At 37.5% G+C, this 19240-nt stretch overlaps 1 protein-coding gene across 4 annotated transcripts; it reads left to right on the forward strand.

Moving 5' to 3' along the window:
* The first annotated feature begins 1594 nt into the window (after positions 1-1594).
* LOC121997177 lies at positions 1595-17740 on the forward strand. 4 transcript variants are annotated; one of them, XM_042551448.1, is made up of 5 exons: positions 1595-2094; positions 12597-12705; positions 12891-12951; positions 13053-17410; positions 17526-17740. In XM_042551448.1, the coding sequence occupies exons 2-4, from the start codon at positions 12680-12682 to the stop codon at positions 17379-17381; spliced, it is 4416 nt and encodes a 1471-aa protein (XP_042407382.1). In that variant the 5' UTR covers positions 1595-2094; positions 12597-12679; the 3' UTR covers positions 17382-17410; positions 17526-17740. The 4 variants fall into 4 exon arrangements, with proteins under 4 accessions (XP_042407382.1, XP_042407381.1, XP_042407384.1 ...); XM_042551447.1 differs by having other exon boundaries at positions 1596-2094; positions 13053-17424; XM_042551450.1 differs by lacking the exon at positions 12597-12705 and having other exon boundaries at positions 1596-2094; positions 13053-17424.
* The last annotated feature ends 1500 nt before the right edge of the window (positions 17741-19240 follow it).

The raw sequence follows: 19240 nt of genomic DNA on the forward strand, positions 1-19240 counted from the left end.
AACCTTCCTAGTTTCTTCAGTTGGATCAGCGACCTAAGGTTGTCCCCTTCGGGAACTCGACCTCACTGTCGCTCCTCCAGTTGTTTACCTTAACTTACCTGCCAAACTTAGATCCTCCAGATCTAGTTTGGACTTTTCACTTAGCTTTGATCGGCTCGCCATAACTTTTCCTTTGATCTTTGGTCCTCCAGACCTCTCGATCGCACCGCCAAGCATCGGGTTCCCTCGATCCACTTGGACTTGCACCTGGGTTCCATGATCTGCTAAGATTTCTCTTGCCTAGCCTCCAACTAGGTCTTTCTTGGTTGAGTAAACAGCTTGCACACTCAGTCAACTTGTTTGATCATAACAGGACTAAACTTGAACCTTTGACAATATCAAAACTTAGGTTTGATTCTGGTGCAACTTGCACCAACAGAACGTTATTGAGATGAACACATATGTGTTCAAGCTTGTTTGTTTAGCTTAACGAAATGTTCAAATTTGTTTATTTAATTAATCTTATGTATATTGAACGAACATAAACAAGCTCTTACTAAGCTGAATATCAAGCTTGTTCACGAACGTTTGGTTCATTTACAATCCTAAGCCCAAAGCTTAGAAAAAAAAATCCAAGGAATGCAACTTTCTGATGACGAAGTCGAAGAATTTGATACCGAAAGAACTATTACAACGGAAACGAAAAATGAAAGTGAATAACAACGTCACTTCCTAATATAAAAGGGTAAAAATATAAAAGAATTACATAAGCTTTGATTCCCTTATAACCTAAAGGGATAAATAGGCAACTTAATAAGTGTAAGCCATTTTAAAAATAAATTTTAAATTTTAATTTTAATTTTAATTTTTTTAATATAATAATCTTAAACCATAACAAATTGTAACGAACCATGAGTCGGCAGTTCCGAACTATGAATTGTAACTGTCTTGGATGGTTAAAGTTAATGGTCGATCTCTTAAGAATCATCGAACCGACGATTTCGAACCATTGAATCATGATCAGGTCTAGCTCAGAATAATATGAAACTAGGTATTATATTCATTTTGTCCTTTTAATTATATTCACGCCCTAAAATATTAATTTAATACCTAATATTTAGAGTAATAAATTTTTTATTATGGAAGAGTTTTTAATATTTTTTAGAGTTTTTAATTGATTGATGTACCAGTCAATTCCAAAATGTAGCAATTAATTTAGAGGAGGTAAAAATAAAATTAGATACGTGATTTAGTAATTAAAAACTCGAATAACTTATTTGAATATTTTAAAATTTTTATTTGGTGGTTCAGTTAGCGGTTGTTTGTTTGTTCGGTTGAAGTAGGATCGAACCGGTCAAATCTCCGCGTCACTCGGGTCACGTGCCTTCCACAATCCTCAGGCTCCTATCGCGATCCAAAAAAGTACGAAGCCGACCGGTTCGGTTCACTGGCCGTCTACTTCGAGTTTGAAATGAGGATGTCATGTTTCATCCGACGCACGAAACACGAAAACAAGGAGATATAACGATACAAAAGTTTGAATCTCATGGTGTAGCCGTCTGAAGATTATTAATGTTCCTGTTTGGTAAGTCAGACAGCGACAGGACCGTCTCCGGTACAATTTCCTTACCTTACTCTTCTTCTCTCCTATCGTTTTCTACTCTCCAAACCGTCGCGACGAACGATTCCATTCACCCAAATCCGGCTGTAGCTTCGCCCTTCCTTGCGATCCGAATCCTTTCTTCTTCCCTTTTATCACTCTATATTTGCCTGCGATCGATCGTTCCTCCCGCCTCCCATCGTCCGCCACAGATGCAGTTGCCGGAGCTAGGGTTTCCTCCCGTTTATTTTCCGGGGATCTCCGCCTCTGGAGTGTTTCGATTCGAGGTCTAGTTGATCCTTGAATCGTAATTCATCTGGAATTGATAGTTTGTGCTGTCGGAAGGACTGGAGGCAACCGAATCGGGGAAGATGCAAAGCTATGCAGGGGTGGAAAGGAAAGATGAGATGAAGGTTTGGCGGCTCATTCAGTCTGTCTCCACGCCTAATGTCGTACAAGAAGCTGGAGAAGTTGTTATCACCGGCTGCAGACGCATTTGGGATTCGTTCCTAAAGGTACGGTCTTTATTGGATTAGAGCTTGAAAAGACGACTATCTGGACAAATGTTTAGGAGTTGGCTTGTTCATTGGTTGGAGTTTTACTGATTTCTTATAGGTTGTCTGTTTTAATTGTTGGTTGGATAATTTTTAAGGCTGAATTGTTGGTTGGTAATTTTTGACAGCATGAAAATTGAAACTAAACAAAAATAAAACAGTAACCACTCACAGGGATCTCCTGAAGTCGCAACTGAAGACGCCGGCGGTCGAAGTGGGCAGCCGCTGTCGGAAGCACAATCACGAGGAAATTGGAAAGTGCTCCAAAGTTCACGAGCCAAATCCTAACCACTAGGTGTTCTCCTCTGCTCGCTGATCACCTCGCAAAGCTCTTTGATCACCTCCGCTGCGCTCCTCTCATCAGATTGCCTTGGACGCCATTATATATAGCAAGCAAGACATCGGTTACCAACCGATGCCTTGATGGTTGCTTTCAATGGAGGAAGATGAAGGTGAATGGACACCCCTTCATCTTCCTGACGTTGCAACTGATGCAACGTTTAACATCTCCCACTCGTCCAAGTCAATCCATATGGTCACATAGACCATGTCAGTCACATAGACTACAAGGTGATGATGTCACGAAGACCAGAGCGAAATTTAGTCACAAAGACCAAATAAGTCACGAAGACTTTATGAAGATCAAGTCACGAAGATCAGAGCAAAATTTAGTCACAAAGACCAAATAAGTCACGAAGACTTTATGAGAATCAAGTCACGAAGACCAGAGCAAAATTTAGTCACAAAGACCAAATAAGAACATCCATTCCATACTTAAGGGAAAATGGTTCGTGCGACAACAAGTAGAGTGAGCATTTAATTGCTAAGAAGATTGTCACACCTTACTTAGTTGCTCCATAGAACGAATCAGAGACATATGTCCATAGAACGAATCAGGGGCATAAATGACTTGCCTTTATCCCAGATAAAATTATTTTCATCATTATGAACATCTCTAATCCCTCATATTGACCATATGTCAAGAGCATGTTCAGTATCTCCAATCAAACAAATTATTCACAATTACATTTTATGTACTGAACTAAAAATGTAACTGGTACCGGTGAATAAATGTCACAGATGTAAATTAATCTTAATCTTCCTTTTTAGCTAGAATCTATTCATTCTAATCTGTCGCTTTCCTAGTTATCCTTCATAGACCGAATCATCTATAGCCAATAGGAAACATGCTAAAGTAGCAGACACTGATCAGAACTTCAAGTAGACAGCTAAATAGTCACTTAGGGTAAAATCGAAATTAACTTATAATCTCAAGGGTCTCACATAGTAGAGAAGCAGGGATCCATTCTTCTACTACCCTTCTTGTCGCCATAGTACATGTGGTATGAATCACATGTTACGATGTTATTCTCTTTACCAAAAAGAGTGCATGTTTTTTTTTCAAAATTTAACATCGTACATATTTCGATCTAGACATTCCCAATGTCTAATCCTAAATTCAACATATGAATTCTAATCTGGCCTCAAGCAGATTCAGTGAATGGTGGGTGCATTTACTCCAATCATTACACAAATGATCTCATCTTGATACAAATATCGAGGCGACCTTAACTTATGGGTATGTCTCTATTCACAGCTACATAAGCTGTCCCATAAGCAACGGTCTTACCTCTATTTGTACTTAACAAATAGAGATTATTGTCCATGTGAGTGGACCAATCTCAATCTGCCAACATGCTTATCGAGACTTTTATTCGAATATAACAAAGACATATACACTGAATAAATCATGACATTTTTCATTTATCAAAATGTCTTTACAATTAGTTACATTCTTCAAGTCTTAAAGACTTCACATGTCCATAAAGTGACTTTTTAGTCGCTTAGTAAAAAGATCAGCAAGCATATTCCGTGTAGGGATGTACTCAAGAATTATCTTTTTCTTGTCAACAATATCCCTTACAAAATTATACTTAATTTCTATATGCTTGCGTTTGCTGTGATATTTGGGATCTTTGAAAAAAGCTATCGCAGCTTGATTGCTACAGTACACAGTAACAGGACTCCCACTATCCTCAGCAATCTTCAGATGCTTCAGGAACCTTCTTAGCCATACAGCTTCTTGCACAGCCGCTGCACAAGCCATATACTCAGCTTCCATTGTCGACAAGGCTACACAAGTCTGCTTCTTGCTGTTCCATGAGATGACGCCACCATTCAGCAAGAAAACATAGCCGGATGTGGATTTTCTGTTATCAAGGTCCCTTGCCCAATCTGCATCTGAGTAGCCACTTAGGCTCATATCTGATCCTTGGAAATAGAGGCAATAATCAGCTGTTCCTTTAAGATATCTGAATATCCTCTTCACCGCTTTCCAGTGTCTCGATCTTGGGTTTGACTGGAAACGACTAACTAAGCCAACAACATAGTTTATATCAGGACGAGTACACAACATAGTGTACATCAAACTACCAATGACACTGGCATATGGTTTCTTCTTCATTTCGGCTATTTCCTCAGGAGTCTTGGGATACATACTTTTGCTCAAGACCGTACCTTTCGCTATAGGCGTCTGTTCAATGTTGCAATCTGACGTATTGAAGTGTTGTAGTATCTTAGTGATATAAACTTTTTGAGACAAACCCAAAAGCCTCTTTGATCGGTCTCTAACGATCTTTACTCCTAAGATGTACTCTGCTTCTCCCATATCTATTATGTCAAATTGTGATAAAAGCTAACTTTTGACTTCTATCACACACTTTATGTCGCTCGCTATTAGCATATCATCAACATATAATGATAAAATGACAAGCTTTCCTTTTTCCTTTCGTAGGTAAATACAATGATCCTCATTGATCATTTCAAAACCATAAGACAATATTACTTCATTAAATCTTATGTTCCATTATCTTGACGCTTGCTTTAGCCCATATATAGACTTCCGAAGTCTACATACTCTTTTCTCTTGGCCTTCAGCAACATAATCTTCTGGTTGTACCATATAGATTTCTTCGTATTACCATTAAGAAAAACCGTTTTTACATCCATCTGATGTAATTCCATGTCATATTGTGCTACTATAGCTAGGATGACACGTATTGACACAAACTTTACAACTGGAGAGAATATCTCTTCAAAGTCAATACCCTCCATTTGGGTATATCCTTTTGCAACTAATCGAGATTTGTATCGATTAATCGATCCATCTACTTTCCTCTTTACTTTGAGAATACACTTATTCCCAATAGCCCTTCGGCCCGGAGGAAGATCGGCTAAATCCCAAACTTGATTCTTTCTCATACTCCATTTCTTCATTCATTGCAACTTTTCATTCTTTTCTAACTGAGCTTCTCAAAGCTTCCTCAACTGTTCGAGGTTCCTCATCATCAACTGGGAGAACCATCAATGCCTCATTCTCAATATCAAACATTCTCCGAGGAATAATCTGACTGTTGAGAAACTGACTCATTTAGTGGCAAATTACTCCCACTCGCTTGATTAGATTCAGGCATCTCCTGATTTGTTGATAAAGGAACATTATCCTCCTCCTCTATCTCATATAGAGGAATTGTCTTATCAACTTCACCTCGTGTTGGGAACTCGGTTTCAAGAAAAGTAGCATCTCTTGACTCTATTTTAGAGATGATTCCATCTTGTCGCTCACCAATAAAAACATAACCCTTAGAAGTCTCAGAGTACCTTATAAAGATACACTTCTTACCTCTGGGTCCCAATTTTCATGTTCGTGAGTCTTATCATGAACGTAGGCAACTGACCCCAAGGTCTCAGGTTACTCAAATCCGGCTTTCTGCCTGTCCAACGTTCATGTGGGATAGATGGAACTGACTTTGAAGGCACTTTGTTAAGTATATAGGCCGCAACTAATAATGCATCTCCCCAATAGGAGATTGACAAATTAGCCTGCGCATCATAGACTTAACCATTTCAAGAAGAGTTTTATTTCTTTTTTCAGCAATCCCATTTTGCTGTGGAGTTCTAGGGATAGTTAGTTGTCTAATAATCCCTTTCTCATTACACATTGTCTTGAACTGATCAGACAAATATTCTCCTCCATGGTCAGTGTGCAAGGTTTTAACCTTACGTTCCAATTGATTCTCAACTTTATTCAAGTAACGAATAAAGCAATCCAATGCTTCAGATTTGTGAGAAATCAAATACACATGACCAAAACGTGTGAAGTCATTGATAAATGTAATGAAATAAGAACTCCCATTTCTAGCCTTCATATTCATTAGACCATAAATATCCGAATGAATTAATTGCAATGGTGATTCAGCCCTAATAGCCTTACCAAATGATTTTCTAGTCGTCTTTCCCGCAAGACAATGCTCACATATAGACAAGTTAATCTTAGCATGAGTGCCTAATAGGCCCTCCTTAGTTATTCTATTCATTCGTTCTTATCCTATATGTCCCAATCTAGCATGCCAAATTTCATCATTAACTCAGCATTACTAGTAAGAGCAATGTTTGAAAAACAACCATCATTATTATTTGGTTCTACATCAAGAACCATAAAACCATTTGTTACAAAACCATGCCCAATTAACACAGAGTTAATTCGAAGTTCCATACAACGACTATAAAAATTTACATTGTAACCTAAATCAAGAAGACAAATAACGGAAACCAGATTTCGTCGAATCTTAGGAGCGTACAGGACATCATGTAGAAACAAGGTGCCTCCACCACGTAGGTTGAGCTTGCAAGTGCCAATTCTTTTGACTTCAATTCTTGCATTGTTTTCTACATATATCCATTTGTTGTCAGCTGGTACCCGACGGTACTCCACATATGTAGCTCGATCACGAGCTACATGGTTCGTTGCTCCTGAATCTACAATACACAAAGGATAGGAATCAGCTAACAACACTATACTTGCAACATATTGCTCGTGGAAAGAAGACAAAAATGGATCTACCTTTTTAGGCTCAGCACACTCCCGAGCAAAATGACCCTTCTTGCCACAGTTGAAGCAAGTCAACTTGCTCCTAGGTTTTTGTCCATTTTTCTTTCCTTGCTTCTTGATTTGGTTTTTCGCAGCAACAGCATTAGCCTCCTTTCCTTTTCCCTTTCCTTTCCTGAACCATTTGTTCTTATTCTTGGAACCAGAACCTTCAGCTATAAAAGCTTGACTAAAAATCCTTGCGGATTCAATCCTCTCTGCCTCAAGTTCCACATGGTGTGAGACATCAGTGAAAGTCTTGATACTCTCACTATGGGTCAGATTCTGTTTCATCGTTTCCCAAGAATCACGAAGGGAACGAATAACTGCCTGAACCTGTTGTTCATCGGTCAACGCATAACCAGCAGTCTTAAGCTCTTGAATCATGTTACCCATCTCCCTGAGATGTTGGGCCATGGTAACATTCGAGCGCTTTTTACAGCTATCAAACTTGATAGTTAGCTGACGGAGCTTACTCAGACTGACTCCACTGTACTTCTCTCTAAGGGCTACCGAGACAGCATGATCCGATGGTAATTGCTCATATTCAAACACCAGGTCATCCGCCATTGAACTAATCAATATACCCTTAGTAATGGAGCCCTTCCTTTTCCATGCCTTATATGCATCAAGGTCACGTCTGTGCTGTGCTGTAGAACCATCAACCGGTTCCTCCATGAATTGATTCACAGCCTCTAGAACTTCTTGTTCCTCAAGAATGTATTGTATCTTGAGGTGCTAGATTTTGTAGTTATCCCCATATAATTTCTCACCCTTATTGAGTTCAGCTATGATGTTTTTAGTTGCCATGATCTATATAAATAAATAAATTATTTATTATTTCAGTGTAATTCATATATGTGCAATTAATTATTGACTCAGTGTAAATTAGAATTAGTTTATAAAATCAAGTGATAACATTGTTTCCACTCATCATTTGTATGCTCTAATCTAATCAACACTGGTCAATCATATTACACATATCCCATCTAATGAACAAATCATTATTAAAATGAACTAATCATTTTTCATATGAACTAATCATATGGATATATGAACGAATCATATTCACATGAACTAATCATGTCATGAAATGAACTAATCATATAGATATATGAACGAATCATATTCACATGAACTAATCATGTCATGAAATGAACTTATCATTTCCAAGTTTGTTAACATACAACAAAACTTTTCATTATATAATTCTATTCGTACATAACAACAGAAATTATTACATGACTCAAAAACTAGATGAGCTTACACTGTTCGTACATAACGACAGTAAACAGAACACTAGTAAATTAGATAAGCCAGCACTGCTCCCACTAGGACAAACACTAGTGTGGCAACCAACATTATCCCTATTAACCTGGACTCATTTGGGATAATTTCAGATGGGGCAGCTCCAGGATTCTCCATCAGATCCATTTCTGAATCTTCCTCGAGCATTTCCTGGTCCTCTTCAGACTCTTCAGGCTCTTCTTCACCCATATAGTGAAGTAGTTCCTCACATAGTACTGAATATGTGACTCGTCCTTCATGACGCCTCCATACATAGTCTGCTATTATTCTAGGATACTTTGGCAATGAATGCATCAATGTCCAGATCCTATAACTGTCCAGGACTGGAAACTCTTCTTGCTCAAGTTTCCAAAATAGTCTATCCTGTCGTCTAACATATCCGTCGACTCCATAAGCAGACTTATACTCTATCTCCTGAATCTCTTCTTGGAGCTGGTTTCGCCACACTTCGTGACGAGTCAATGTGGTAATCGTCCGTGTCATCTGAAAAATTGAATTTAAATAAGTCAGTACAAAACCGACTAACCAGTACAAAACCAGTTTAATTCAATTTATATAGGCATACCATCATTATAAATCAAGAAAAACAAATCTTCTCGATTTTCAGGAGTTTTAAGTCGACTGACGTCAATCAGGAGTTCAGATGTTAAACTTAGTCTATTGTCCTCATTAGAACTAATCTAATTGGACCTATGTTTTGTTATTGTTTAAGCTCATTTGAGTCAATCTCAGACTTATTGATCAAACTTAGGTTCGTTTGATTTATCCAATGCCCATTGGATTAAGTCTGACCCATTAGAACAAATCTAATTTTTTATGATCAAATCTGACACAACAGAACTAATCCGGTCATATTTGATCAGCCCAACTTCTGTAATCAAAGTCACCCCAATTAATTCAATAATAAACGAACTAGTTAAACCAACAAATAATTTGAACCAAATCTTGATATCATTGAATCAATTTGGTCTGCTTAAATTAATTAATAATTTAAACCAGCCTGGATTTGATCGACCAAGTTGGTCTGGTTCCATTTATAGTAAATTGAACCATAAATTAATTAAATATTTATTTATTAATTAATAATACATATCTATATGTATTTAATTAATTAATAAATATATTTAATTAAACTTTAACCATACTGTTCATATATGTGAAAAGAAAAAAAAAAAAAAAACGCATGCACGGTTATATACGTTTTTCCTTTTTTTTTTCCCTTTACAGTGCTTCGTCAAAAACACTGTTCATTCCACTTTTTCTTCTCTTCAATTGATTGAATAATCGATTGAAGCAGTTTCTTTTCTCACTGTGCTTCGTCAAAAGCACTGTTCATCTCGCGATTTTGAATCGATTGGAATACAATTTCAAGCGATTCAATCCAATTGAATCGATTGGTTAATCGATTCAATTGATGAACAGTATCGTCTTCTTCGCGACAGAAGAAGAAAAACGTGAGTGTTTTCGTGTCGATTTCTATGCTTTCATAACTACGCTCTGATATCAATGTTGGTAATTTTTGACAGCATGAAAATTGAAACTAAACAAAAATAAAACAGTAACCACTCACAGTGATCTCCCGAAGTCGCAACTGAAGACGCCGGCGGTCGAAGTGGGCAGCCGCTGTCGGAAGCACAATCATGGGGCAATCGGAAAGTGCTCCAAAGTTCACGAGCCAAATCCCAACCACTGGGTGTTCTCCTTTGCTCGCCGATCACCTTGCAAAGCTCTCTGATCACCTCCGCCGCGCTCCTCTCATCAGATTGCCTTGGACGCCATTATATATAGCAAGCAAGACATCGGTTACCAACCGATGCCTTGATGGCTGCTTTCAATGGAGGAAGATGAAGGTGAATGGGCACCCCTTCATCTTCTCGACGTTGCAACTGATGCAATGTTTATCACTTGTATGGTGTGGACGGTTGGCCCATGGGTATGTGCCCTACGAAAGTTTCTTAAAGTGTGCAATTTCTCATGCCCTGTAGAATTTAGAAGATGTTTGGAAATTTTGTTTGGAATATATCAGGAGGCTGTGTGATGTTTTGCAATTTTCTTTTAAACTTTAGTTGCTACGTCGCACTTATGATGCACACCATTTTGTTCTTTTGTAGAAAATGTATCTTATGCATAAAAAAACATGGAGAAAGATGAGGCTCCTGCCAATGTAGTAGTGCTCTAGAAAGTGTGAGCTTTCATATTGGCGTCCTCTCATAGAAATGTGATTAATCCCATGATTCAAGCCTCATGGACTTTATCCTTGTCGTTGGTATCACAGTAGACAGTAAATTTACTACTTGAATAGAATAACTTGATTTTATCGGAAATTAGATAAGCATAAAAAGATGGCAACATGTGTGTATTTTTTAGTGACAACTTAGACTTCTACACCAGGAATGAACACCGTACTCTCACGTAGCAGTCTGTGAGGAGACATCTTCTAAATGGAAATAATTTTATTTATCCGTGATAGAATTTAAAGCCCATCAGTACATAACCCCCCATAGATATTGATGACTCATCAAACACAACTTCTGGTCCTAAAGAAATTGCAGCTCACCTGAACTTTGTGTCCCTACGGCTTGTAATTACATGCTATGTATATCTTTTGTTGTATTATATTTTCTGTTATTATTAGAACATATGCATTTGTAGAACATGCTTACCTTAATAAAAATTAGGAAATATATGACATGCTTTTCCCCAGATAATAGAAAAACCATATTAATTTCCCTCTTACGCTGTTATTTTTTTTCAACAAAGTGCCTTTGAAGTTGTGATTTCAAGCATTAAACTAACTCCATGCTTTTATGATCTCTTACTCATACCTGATGCAAATGAATTTGATTAATCTAAAATAAATATATCCACTAAAATAAGCTGGTTCAATGTTTTAAATACTTCTTTTTTTATTTCTTCTTGGTTGAAAATTTGACTTTAATGATCTATTTAAATATATCCACTAAAATAAACTGCTTCAATGTTCAAATAACAATTTTATTTTATTTACACTTGGCCTTATATATATATATATATATATATATATATAGAGAGAGAGAGAGAGAGAGAGAGAGAGAGAGAGAGAGAGATACACACATGTCGTTGATACCCTGCACAACGCACGTGAGAGGCACCTCGCCTTGTGAGAGGCGCCCACACGCAGGGTGTGCAGGGTAACACGACGTTATCTATATATATATATATATTTTGCCTGAGTCATAATGAGATCAGTTACATTAGATAGTTAACTTTGAGTTTATCTATCATGTGTTATGTCAATACCACCTATAACCATCTATTTCTGAAATTGCAGAGTAATATTGTAGCTTTTGGATAATGTTTCTGTTCTCTAAATGTTGTTCCCTCATTCTATTTAGTTATTTAAATTTAGTTAAGTTTGTGAGCCAAGTTAAGTTGTTCTCTGAAATTATTTTGAAGCTTAAATAGGTATATCTTTATGACCCATACTTCATAGCTCCCTTAATTTCATTCCTTTTTCCTCCCTAAGTTACAGATATATTTATCTTTATAACTGACTAACTATGGAAACTGAGACTATTTCTTATGTTTGGTATTAATAATCTGTAATCATTGTTTCCATGATATCTGTATGATTGAAAAGTACCTTTTCTGTATTCATCCTTTATGCATATTACATACTGTTTTCCATATATTTAGTCTTGTTTCTCAATCTAAGTAATCCAATTAATACTTAGGCTTTCCCTAGTATTGGTATCTATATAAGAGAAGCATAAACTTCTTATTTTTCCATATCTATTAGTTTCTTATTTGGCTGCTATATACGTTTTGAAATTGTCATCTTTATGATTTCACCAGCTTTGAAAAGCATATATTTTTTTCTATCATAGTGATGGAATTTGGAACTTACTCACACCACTAAGTTTCTTCATACAACTCATACCTTTTCCTTTAGATTTTCTTTTTTTCCTGACTCCTGAATGTACAAGCCATCAATTTCTACATTGATTTTGGTAGTTGTTCTAACCTCTTATGTCTATTCATCTATTAAAAGTTCTTAGCATCATTTTATTTTATTGAAGTAAAAAGTAGTTACATTTTTTTCCTTTTCCATTTTTTTTTAAAATATAGATAACGAACTGTATAAACTTATTTACAACACAGCTAAATTTTTTTTTGTGGTATTTGGTTTGGAATATTGATCCCTATTTATTATGTCAGTATTAAATTTGAAAAAATCATTCTGCTACAGGATTGACAGAAAATATCAGATGGTGAACATTCTCCTTTCATGCTGGAATCACTCCGCCTTTCATTGCAATCATTCAGTATTTAATGAGAGTGAAAGATTCTCCCAATTTGTATGTTAAGTGGCTTAACCTTGTGATCTTAGCTCTTAAATAGTATATTGCTTGACACAGCCATAAATTAAGTGTTTTGATCTTTACACAGACATGATTCCTTTTGCCTTGTTCTTCATTGTGTAAACTTGCATTTTACCTTAGAATGTTTAGCTTCCTCTGAGGACACAAGCATTTGTGTGTAGGAGAGTATATGATATTATCAACAAATGTTTGTGGTGGTTGACTGAGCAGGATTATGCCAATGTGAGTTTTTTCATCCATCCGTGTCTATATTCCATACAACTGGAATGCCTTTTTCTTACCTTCTGTGTGTGCACTTATGAACCTTTGACTCTTCTTCTCAGCAACACCAGGAAGAAGTTGGTAAACCTTTGAACCAGACTCAGGTAGAAATGAATGGAGCATTGCAATCAGGTGGGCATTCACAAAAGACACTGAATACTCCGACAAGCAGTCAACAGTTAAAATCTGCTTCAGATAATGTACAGAGTAGTGGCACCTCTCCTCATGTCAAGGGAAAGAAGAGATTGAGGAATGATCAAATAGTGGAGCCAATCAAGGGTGACCAGACCATGGAACTTGTCAAGAAAGACCTTCATACAGAAACAATCAAGCGAGAGCAATTTTCTAAAGTTGGTGATGGAGGTTTTGTTACCTTTAAATTTGACAACATTAACACAGAAATTAACAAAATATCTGATAAAGGTGGGCTTGTGAGCACTGAAGGGGTTGAGAATTTGGTCAGCTTAATGCAACTAGATATAACAGAGAAGAAAATAGATTTAGCTGGTCGCATAATACTTGTTGATGTCATTACCGTTACAGAAAAGTCCGATTTCCTTAATAAGTTTGTTCAGCTTAGGGGAGTGCCTGTGCTGGATGAATGGCTCCAGGAGGTGCACAAAGGAAAGACTGATAATGGAAGCAATCCTCATGAGAGTGAAAAATTAGTTGAGGAATTTCTCTTGTCTTTGCTTCGTGCACTTGAAAAATTGCCTATAAACCTACATGCTCTGCAGATTTGTAATATTGGCAAGTCGGTGAACAATTTACGCAGTCATAAAAACATGGAGATTCAGAAGAGAGCTAGGGGTCTTGTTGACACTTGGAAGAAACGAGTTGATGCAGAGATGTCAAAAATAAGTGATGGGAAATTTGTTGCATCTGGTCAACCAGCTTCATTTTCTATGAAGCCAGGACATTCTGATGTTACTCAAGCAGGAAATAAGCGCACTGGATCAATTGATGCAGCTGGTAAAATCTCTATAACTCGGCCATCAGCTGGTAAGGCTTTACCTAGTAAACATGGGATCACTGATTCTAATAATAAGCCAATTGAACTTGCACCTCTTGTAGCTAGCTCAAAGGATCTACATTGTAAAACAGCTGCAGGCAGTGGGGTTTCAATATTGTCATTTCCAACAGTTAAAGAGGAGAAGAGCATTGCTTCCAGTCCATCTCAGAGCAACAGCCACTCTTGTTCTAGTGATCAGGTAAAAACAATGACTTCTTCATGGAAGGAAGAAGCAATGAGTTCAGTAGTTGGATCTGGGAATGCTAGCAAGTTAATTGGCTCTATGAACCGCAGACGTCGGTCAAGCAATGGGCTTCTTGTAACTAATGTATCTGGAAATCTTAATGAAATTCATGCTGGTAAGTGTATGTCAGTTAACAAGGTTATGACAGCAGAAAAAACATTACAAGGTGAAAAACCACTTGATATCCCTGTTGATGATCATGGAAATATCAGTACGTTGATAGTTAGGTTTCCCAACACCGGACGAAGCCCAGGGAAGAGTGACAGTGGTGGTTCTCTTGAGGATCAATTGGTAACTAGCGGCAAATCATCGCCTGTGGGTATATCAGACAAAAATGATTTGAATGATGGCAAATTAAAACTGAAGAACGATGTTCCTTTGTATCACACAACTGATGTTAATACAGCGTCATGTCAGGGCAATGATGTTAAAGAAGGATTAAGTGGGATTGAAGAACAAAGAAGAAATGCTGAGGTAACTGCAAAACTCGCAGATCCTGCTAGAACTGCCTGTTTGTCAGGGAATGAAAATGGAGCTTGCTGGACTGAACCAAGGGCAAATTCTTACAATTCTATGCTTGCCTTGGTAGAAAGTTGTGCTGAGTATTCTGAATCTGCCAATCCTTTGGCTGCTGGGGATGATATGGGGATGAATCTATTAGCTACTGTGGCTGCTGGGGAAATTTCCAGGTCTAACATAATTACACCAATTGATTCACTTGGAAGTCCACGTGCAGTAGAGGAACAATGCACTGGCAACGATGTCTCTATGTTAGGATTATCTTGTGATGATGATATGGCTGAGAGGAATACTCCACATGATGAATCTGCTAATTCTAGCTCTGAGAAGAAAGAAAAGAAAGTTGATTGTGTGTTAGCTTCTGATATATTACAGACTGATAACAAGCTTACAAGTAAAAGTGCTAATTCTACTCAATTGCAGACAACACAATCTACTATCACATGTATGAGCTCTCTTGATAATTTAGATTCTGAGAACACAGTGGGAAAATCTGGGGAAGAAAGAATTGATGAACCAGAACCAGAGGAGGGTGATAGCATTGGAGCTGATCCAATTAAAGACAAACAAACCACTGATGTGCAAATTTCTGGCATTTGTACATATATTAGGCCTAATTTTACAGGCCCATTGAAGGATGAAAACACATCTTTTGAAAGGAATTGTAAGATTGAAGATAACAACAATATGTGCTTTTCTGATGTTAAAGCAGGTAATAAGCGTGATATAGATGTCAGTGATTCTGGTAGGAAATTAGAAGCTCCTGTTGTTGAAGAGCATACGACAAGCCAAGTAGTGAAAAAACCGTCAAGTAGTTCTAGCTCGACTGAAAACCTTTTGAAATCTTCTTCACTAGATTCTGAAATCTCATTGCCTGCTGTCAGTATGCCTTCTCTTACCGCTATCAATGAGTCTAATGTCATGAAATCCAATAACATGGAGATCAGTCCGTTGGAATTGTCCTGTGAAGCAAAGGAGAAGAATATCCCCCCTCCTAGCACTGATGAACTAGTAGTGTCTGCTGCTGTTTCTCGTGTCACTGCTGAGATTCTTGAAAATTTAAAGGAGGCTAATGAGAGTCGCTCAGCTGAATCATCAGCAATTCAAGAAGTGCTGTCTACTAAAATCAAGGAAACTGAGAATTCAGCAAAGTCTTATAGGTCATTTGGGTTTGAGGAAGTGAAGGAGGAGGATCATGCATCATCTTTAGATCGCTGCTCATCAATTGTTTTTGCTGAACAAGTTGTTGTCACTAGACTCCAACTTGATTTGAATGAAGGCATTCCTGTGGACGAAGGAAATCAAGGGAAGCCAGTTATCTCTTCATCAATATCTGCCTCTTCAGTACATATGCCTTGCCAATCTCTTTTCTCAATTTCTATGTCAACTAATTTGCCAGCTTCAGTAACCGTAGCTGCTCCAGCAAAAGGTCCTTTTGTTCCACCTGAAGTTTTGTTGAAGACTAAGGGTCAGCCTGGATGGAAAGGCTCAGCGGCTACTAGTGCATTCCGGCCAGCTGAGCCATGGAAGGCATCTAATATTCTAGATACCCTGCCATCTGATGGTGCTGGAAAGAAGAGTCATCTGCTGCTACATATTGATCTTAACATAGCTGATGAGGACGTTGAGGATCAGATGGCAGGTATTACTACTGCTAATGATTTCCCTACAAAAAATGTTGTCGGGGTAGATCTCGATTTAAACAAAGTTGATGATAGTGTGAAGAATGGCCAGTTCTTGGCAAGCACTAACCGTAGATTGGAGCTGCCACTTTTGCACATTCAATCTGCATCTGGAGGACTCCCTGCTGGCAAAGCAAATGTACTCCGGAATTTTGATCTGAATGACAGACCAGGCATTGATGAAATTGGTACAGAAATGCAACCCAGGTGCCAACAAGCAAACTATGCAAATATTGTACCAAGTTTAGCTCCTGTTAGTGGTCATAGAACAAATAATTTGGAACCTGGGTATGCCTCATCTTCCTTCTGTCCTAACTCTTATCCAGGTGCTGTTCCATCTTTTTTGCCTGATAGAGGAGAGCAATTCAATCTGGCAGTTGCAGCAGTAGAATCCCATAGAATTTCAGGATCATTATGTGCTGGTAACCTTGGTAATGATATTTATCAGGGTCTTGCATTATCATCATTTCCTGCTACAACATTTCCTTTTGCAAACTTATCCTGTCCTTCCACTTTTTCATGTGCACCAGCCGCCTCTTTCTCTGGTGGATCAATCCCATATGTTGATTCTTCTAGTGGAGGTGGTTCGTGCTTCCCTGCTTATCCTTCACTACTTGTCGGTCCTGTTTCTGCTGTTTCATCTCACTATCCTAGGCCTTACATGATAAGTTTTCCTGAAGGTAGCACTGGTAGTTTGAGTAGACAAGGCTTGGATTTGAATACTGGTCCTGGGAGTGGATATCTGGAAGGAAAAGAGGGGAATCTGCCTTCATCCTCAAGATATCTTTTGCCTGCTTCTTCCCAGATTTTCATGGAGAATCAGACTAGAATGTATGGTGTTCCTGGTGTGGGTTCCAAGAGGAAGGAGCCTGAAGGGAGTTGGGGTGCAGAAAGACCCACTGAGAGATCGGCTAAGCATTCACCATGGAAGTAAGAAAATAAATGAAGAAGCAGCTTTGCACGGTACCTCGAGTCCGGTGAACTACTAATCTGTTACCTTTGTTTATATGTAAAATGCCGTGTTTGCGATGCATAGTCTACTAAGCACATGGAATTTATCTTTGTATTGTTTTTCTAGGTTATACACCAACTGAGGCACACATCCTAGTGCATGCATCAAGCATGAATTTGGGATCTTACTGAGGTGATCCAGAACTTGCTTTAATTCCTGTAAATTTCACTCACCATTTTCATCTTCTCTGAAGATGTTTTCTTGGCATTTTTAGGGCTTTCAGGTAAGTTTGCTGTTTTTTTTTTCTTATGGAAAGATAATAAAGCAGGCTTTTTATATAACGTCTCCAATAGAATTAAATGCATTCTCTAAATATATTTATTTTATCATACCTTGTGCTAATGCCACTGAGTACATTCGATTTATGGGAGGCATTTCACTGATTCCAATAGCTTGGCGTGAGAATATGTTGTTTTTTCTCATGCATGCACTACAATTTTTTTTTTATTTAGTTCGTAGCTCTTTAAGATTGTCAGTTGAATCTTCCCTACATGGGCACATTTTAATTCCATGTCTATAATACATATCACAAGCGATGATATTCCTTGCTTGGGGCGGATGTGAATAGCAGCAGTTCTTCAGTGTCTCAACGTGTACGTCTTATTACCTGACAAATTGTGACATTTTATATTTTTTATTGTAGAAAAGCACATCTTAACATTCACTTCATTCTTGCAGTTGCTTATATCATACTTTATGGTAATATGACACCGTAGCTCAGCTATATCTACTAGTCGATAAAGCAAACCTTCAAGGCTTTGTTTCCGAGGTAAAATGCTGTAGCAATTTGTATCTCAAATTATTTCTAATTTTTTTTTTCTTCTTTTGATGATTCTGTGACTAATACAAACTTAACAGTGAATATATTCACTACGCTTATGCTTAGCTTGCCTTCATTTGTTATTCTTTTCAAGCCGTATGTGAATTCTATGGAGTTGGAATGATCATTTTGTCAATCTTTTGCCGGTAAAGTGAGAGAGAGGCTAGTCTACAAATCTTGTCTCTGCAAAACATGTTTTTATTAATGCTAGTGAAAATTTTCTGTGAAAACAAAAACCATGAAGATAACAAATTATCTTGTGGCGCCTGCTGGGATTTTAAATACATTGTGCTATAATAGAATGTGTTGAATGCGAGCAGAATTGGCCTAGTTTAAAATGACTTGATTAGCTTGATTGAATGAATGATACATGATTATTTGCCTCAGGTGGTCGAACTAGGTTAGTCTTCCAGGATCTAATGACTTTTTGACTCAACATACTGATTGGCTTTGATCGATTGAACTATGCTAATCTGATCAACTCGTTACTCAAATCGGCTTATTATTTTCTGTAGATCTAGAGGGCTTCAGGGTAAAGGTCCTTCCTTCCAAAGGTGAGAGATTTAAATTTATATAATAATATTGTCAAGGGAGTTTTTTTTTTTCCTTATCAATGAAAAGACTGTACATTTAATTAGGTCATGAGCAATTTGTGGCCAAGATTAAAATAAAATAAAATAAAATAAAAATTATTTTTTACACCAAAAAGACTGAACTGAATCTTTCAAAACTGCTGCATGTACAAAATACATTACTTAGTCAAATCTCAATTTAAGCAGATCCCAGCTCTTCTGAAAATATTGAGCAGAAATCCAAATTTTATCAACTTGGAATAAAACCTAAATGAATCTCCCAAATTTATACCTCTATGTTTGCCATGAGCCTCACGAGATAAATCCTTCATTCTTCTAATGGATGAACGCCGAAGATATCCAAGTTTGTTAGGACAACAAATCAACAA

The sequence above is a fragment of the Zingiber officinale genome, chromosome 6A (genome assembly GCF_018446385.1).
Source record: "Zingiber officinale cultivar Zhangliang chromosome 6A, Zo_v1.1, whole genome shotgun sequence".
NCBI classification, from domain to species: domain Eukaryota; kingdom Viridiplantae; phylum Streptophyta; class Magnoliopsida; order Zingiberales; family Zingiberaceae; genus Zingiber; species Zingiber officinale.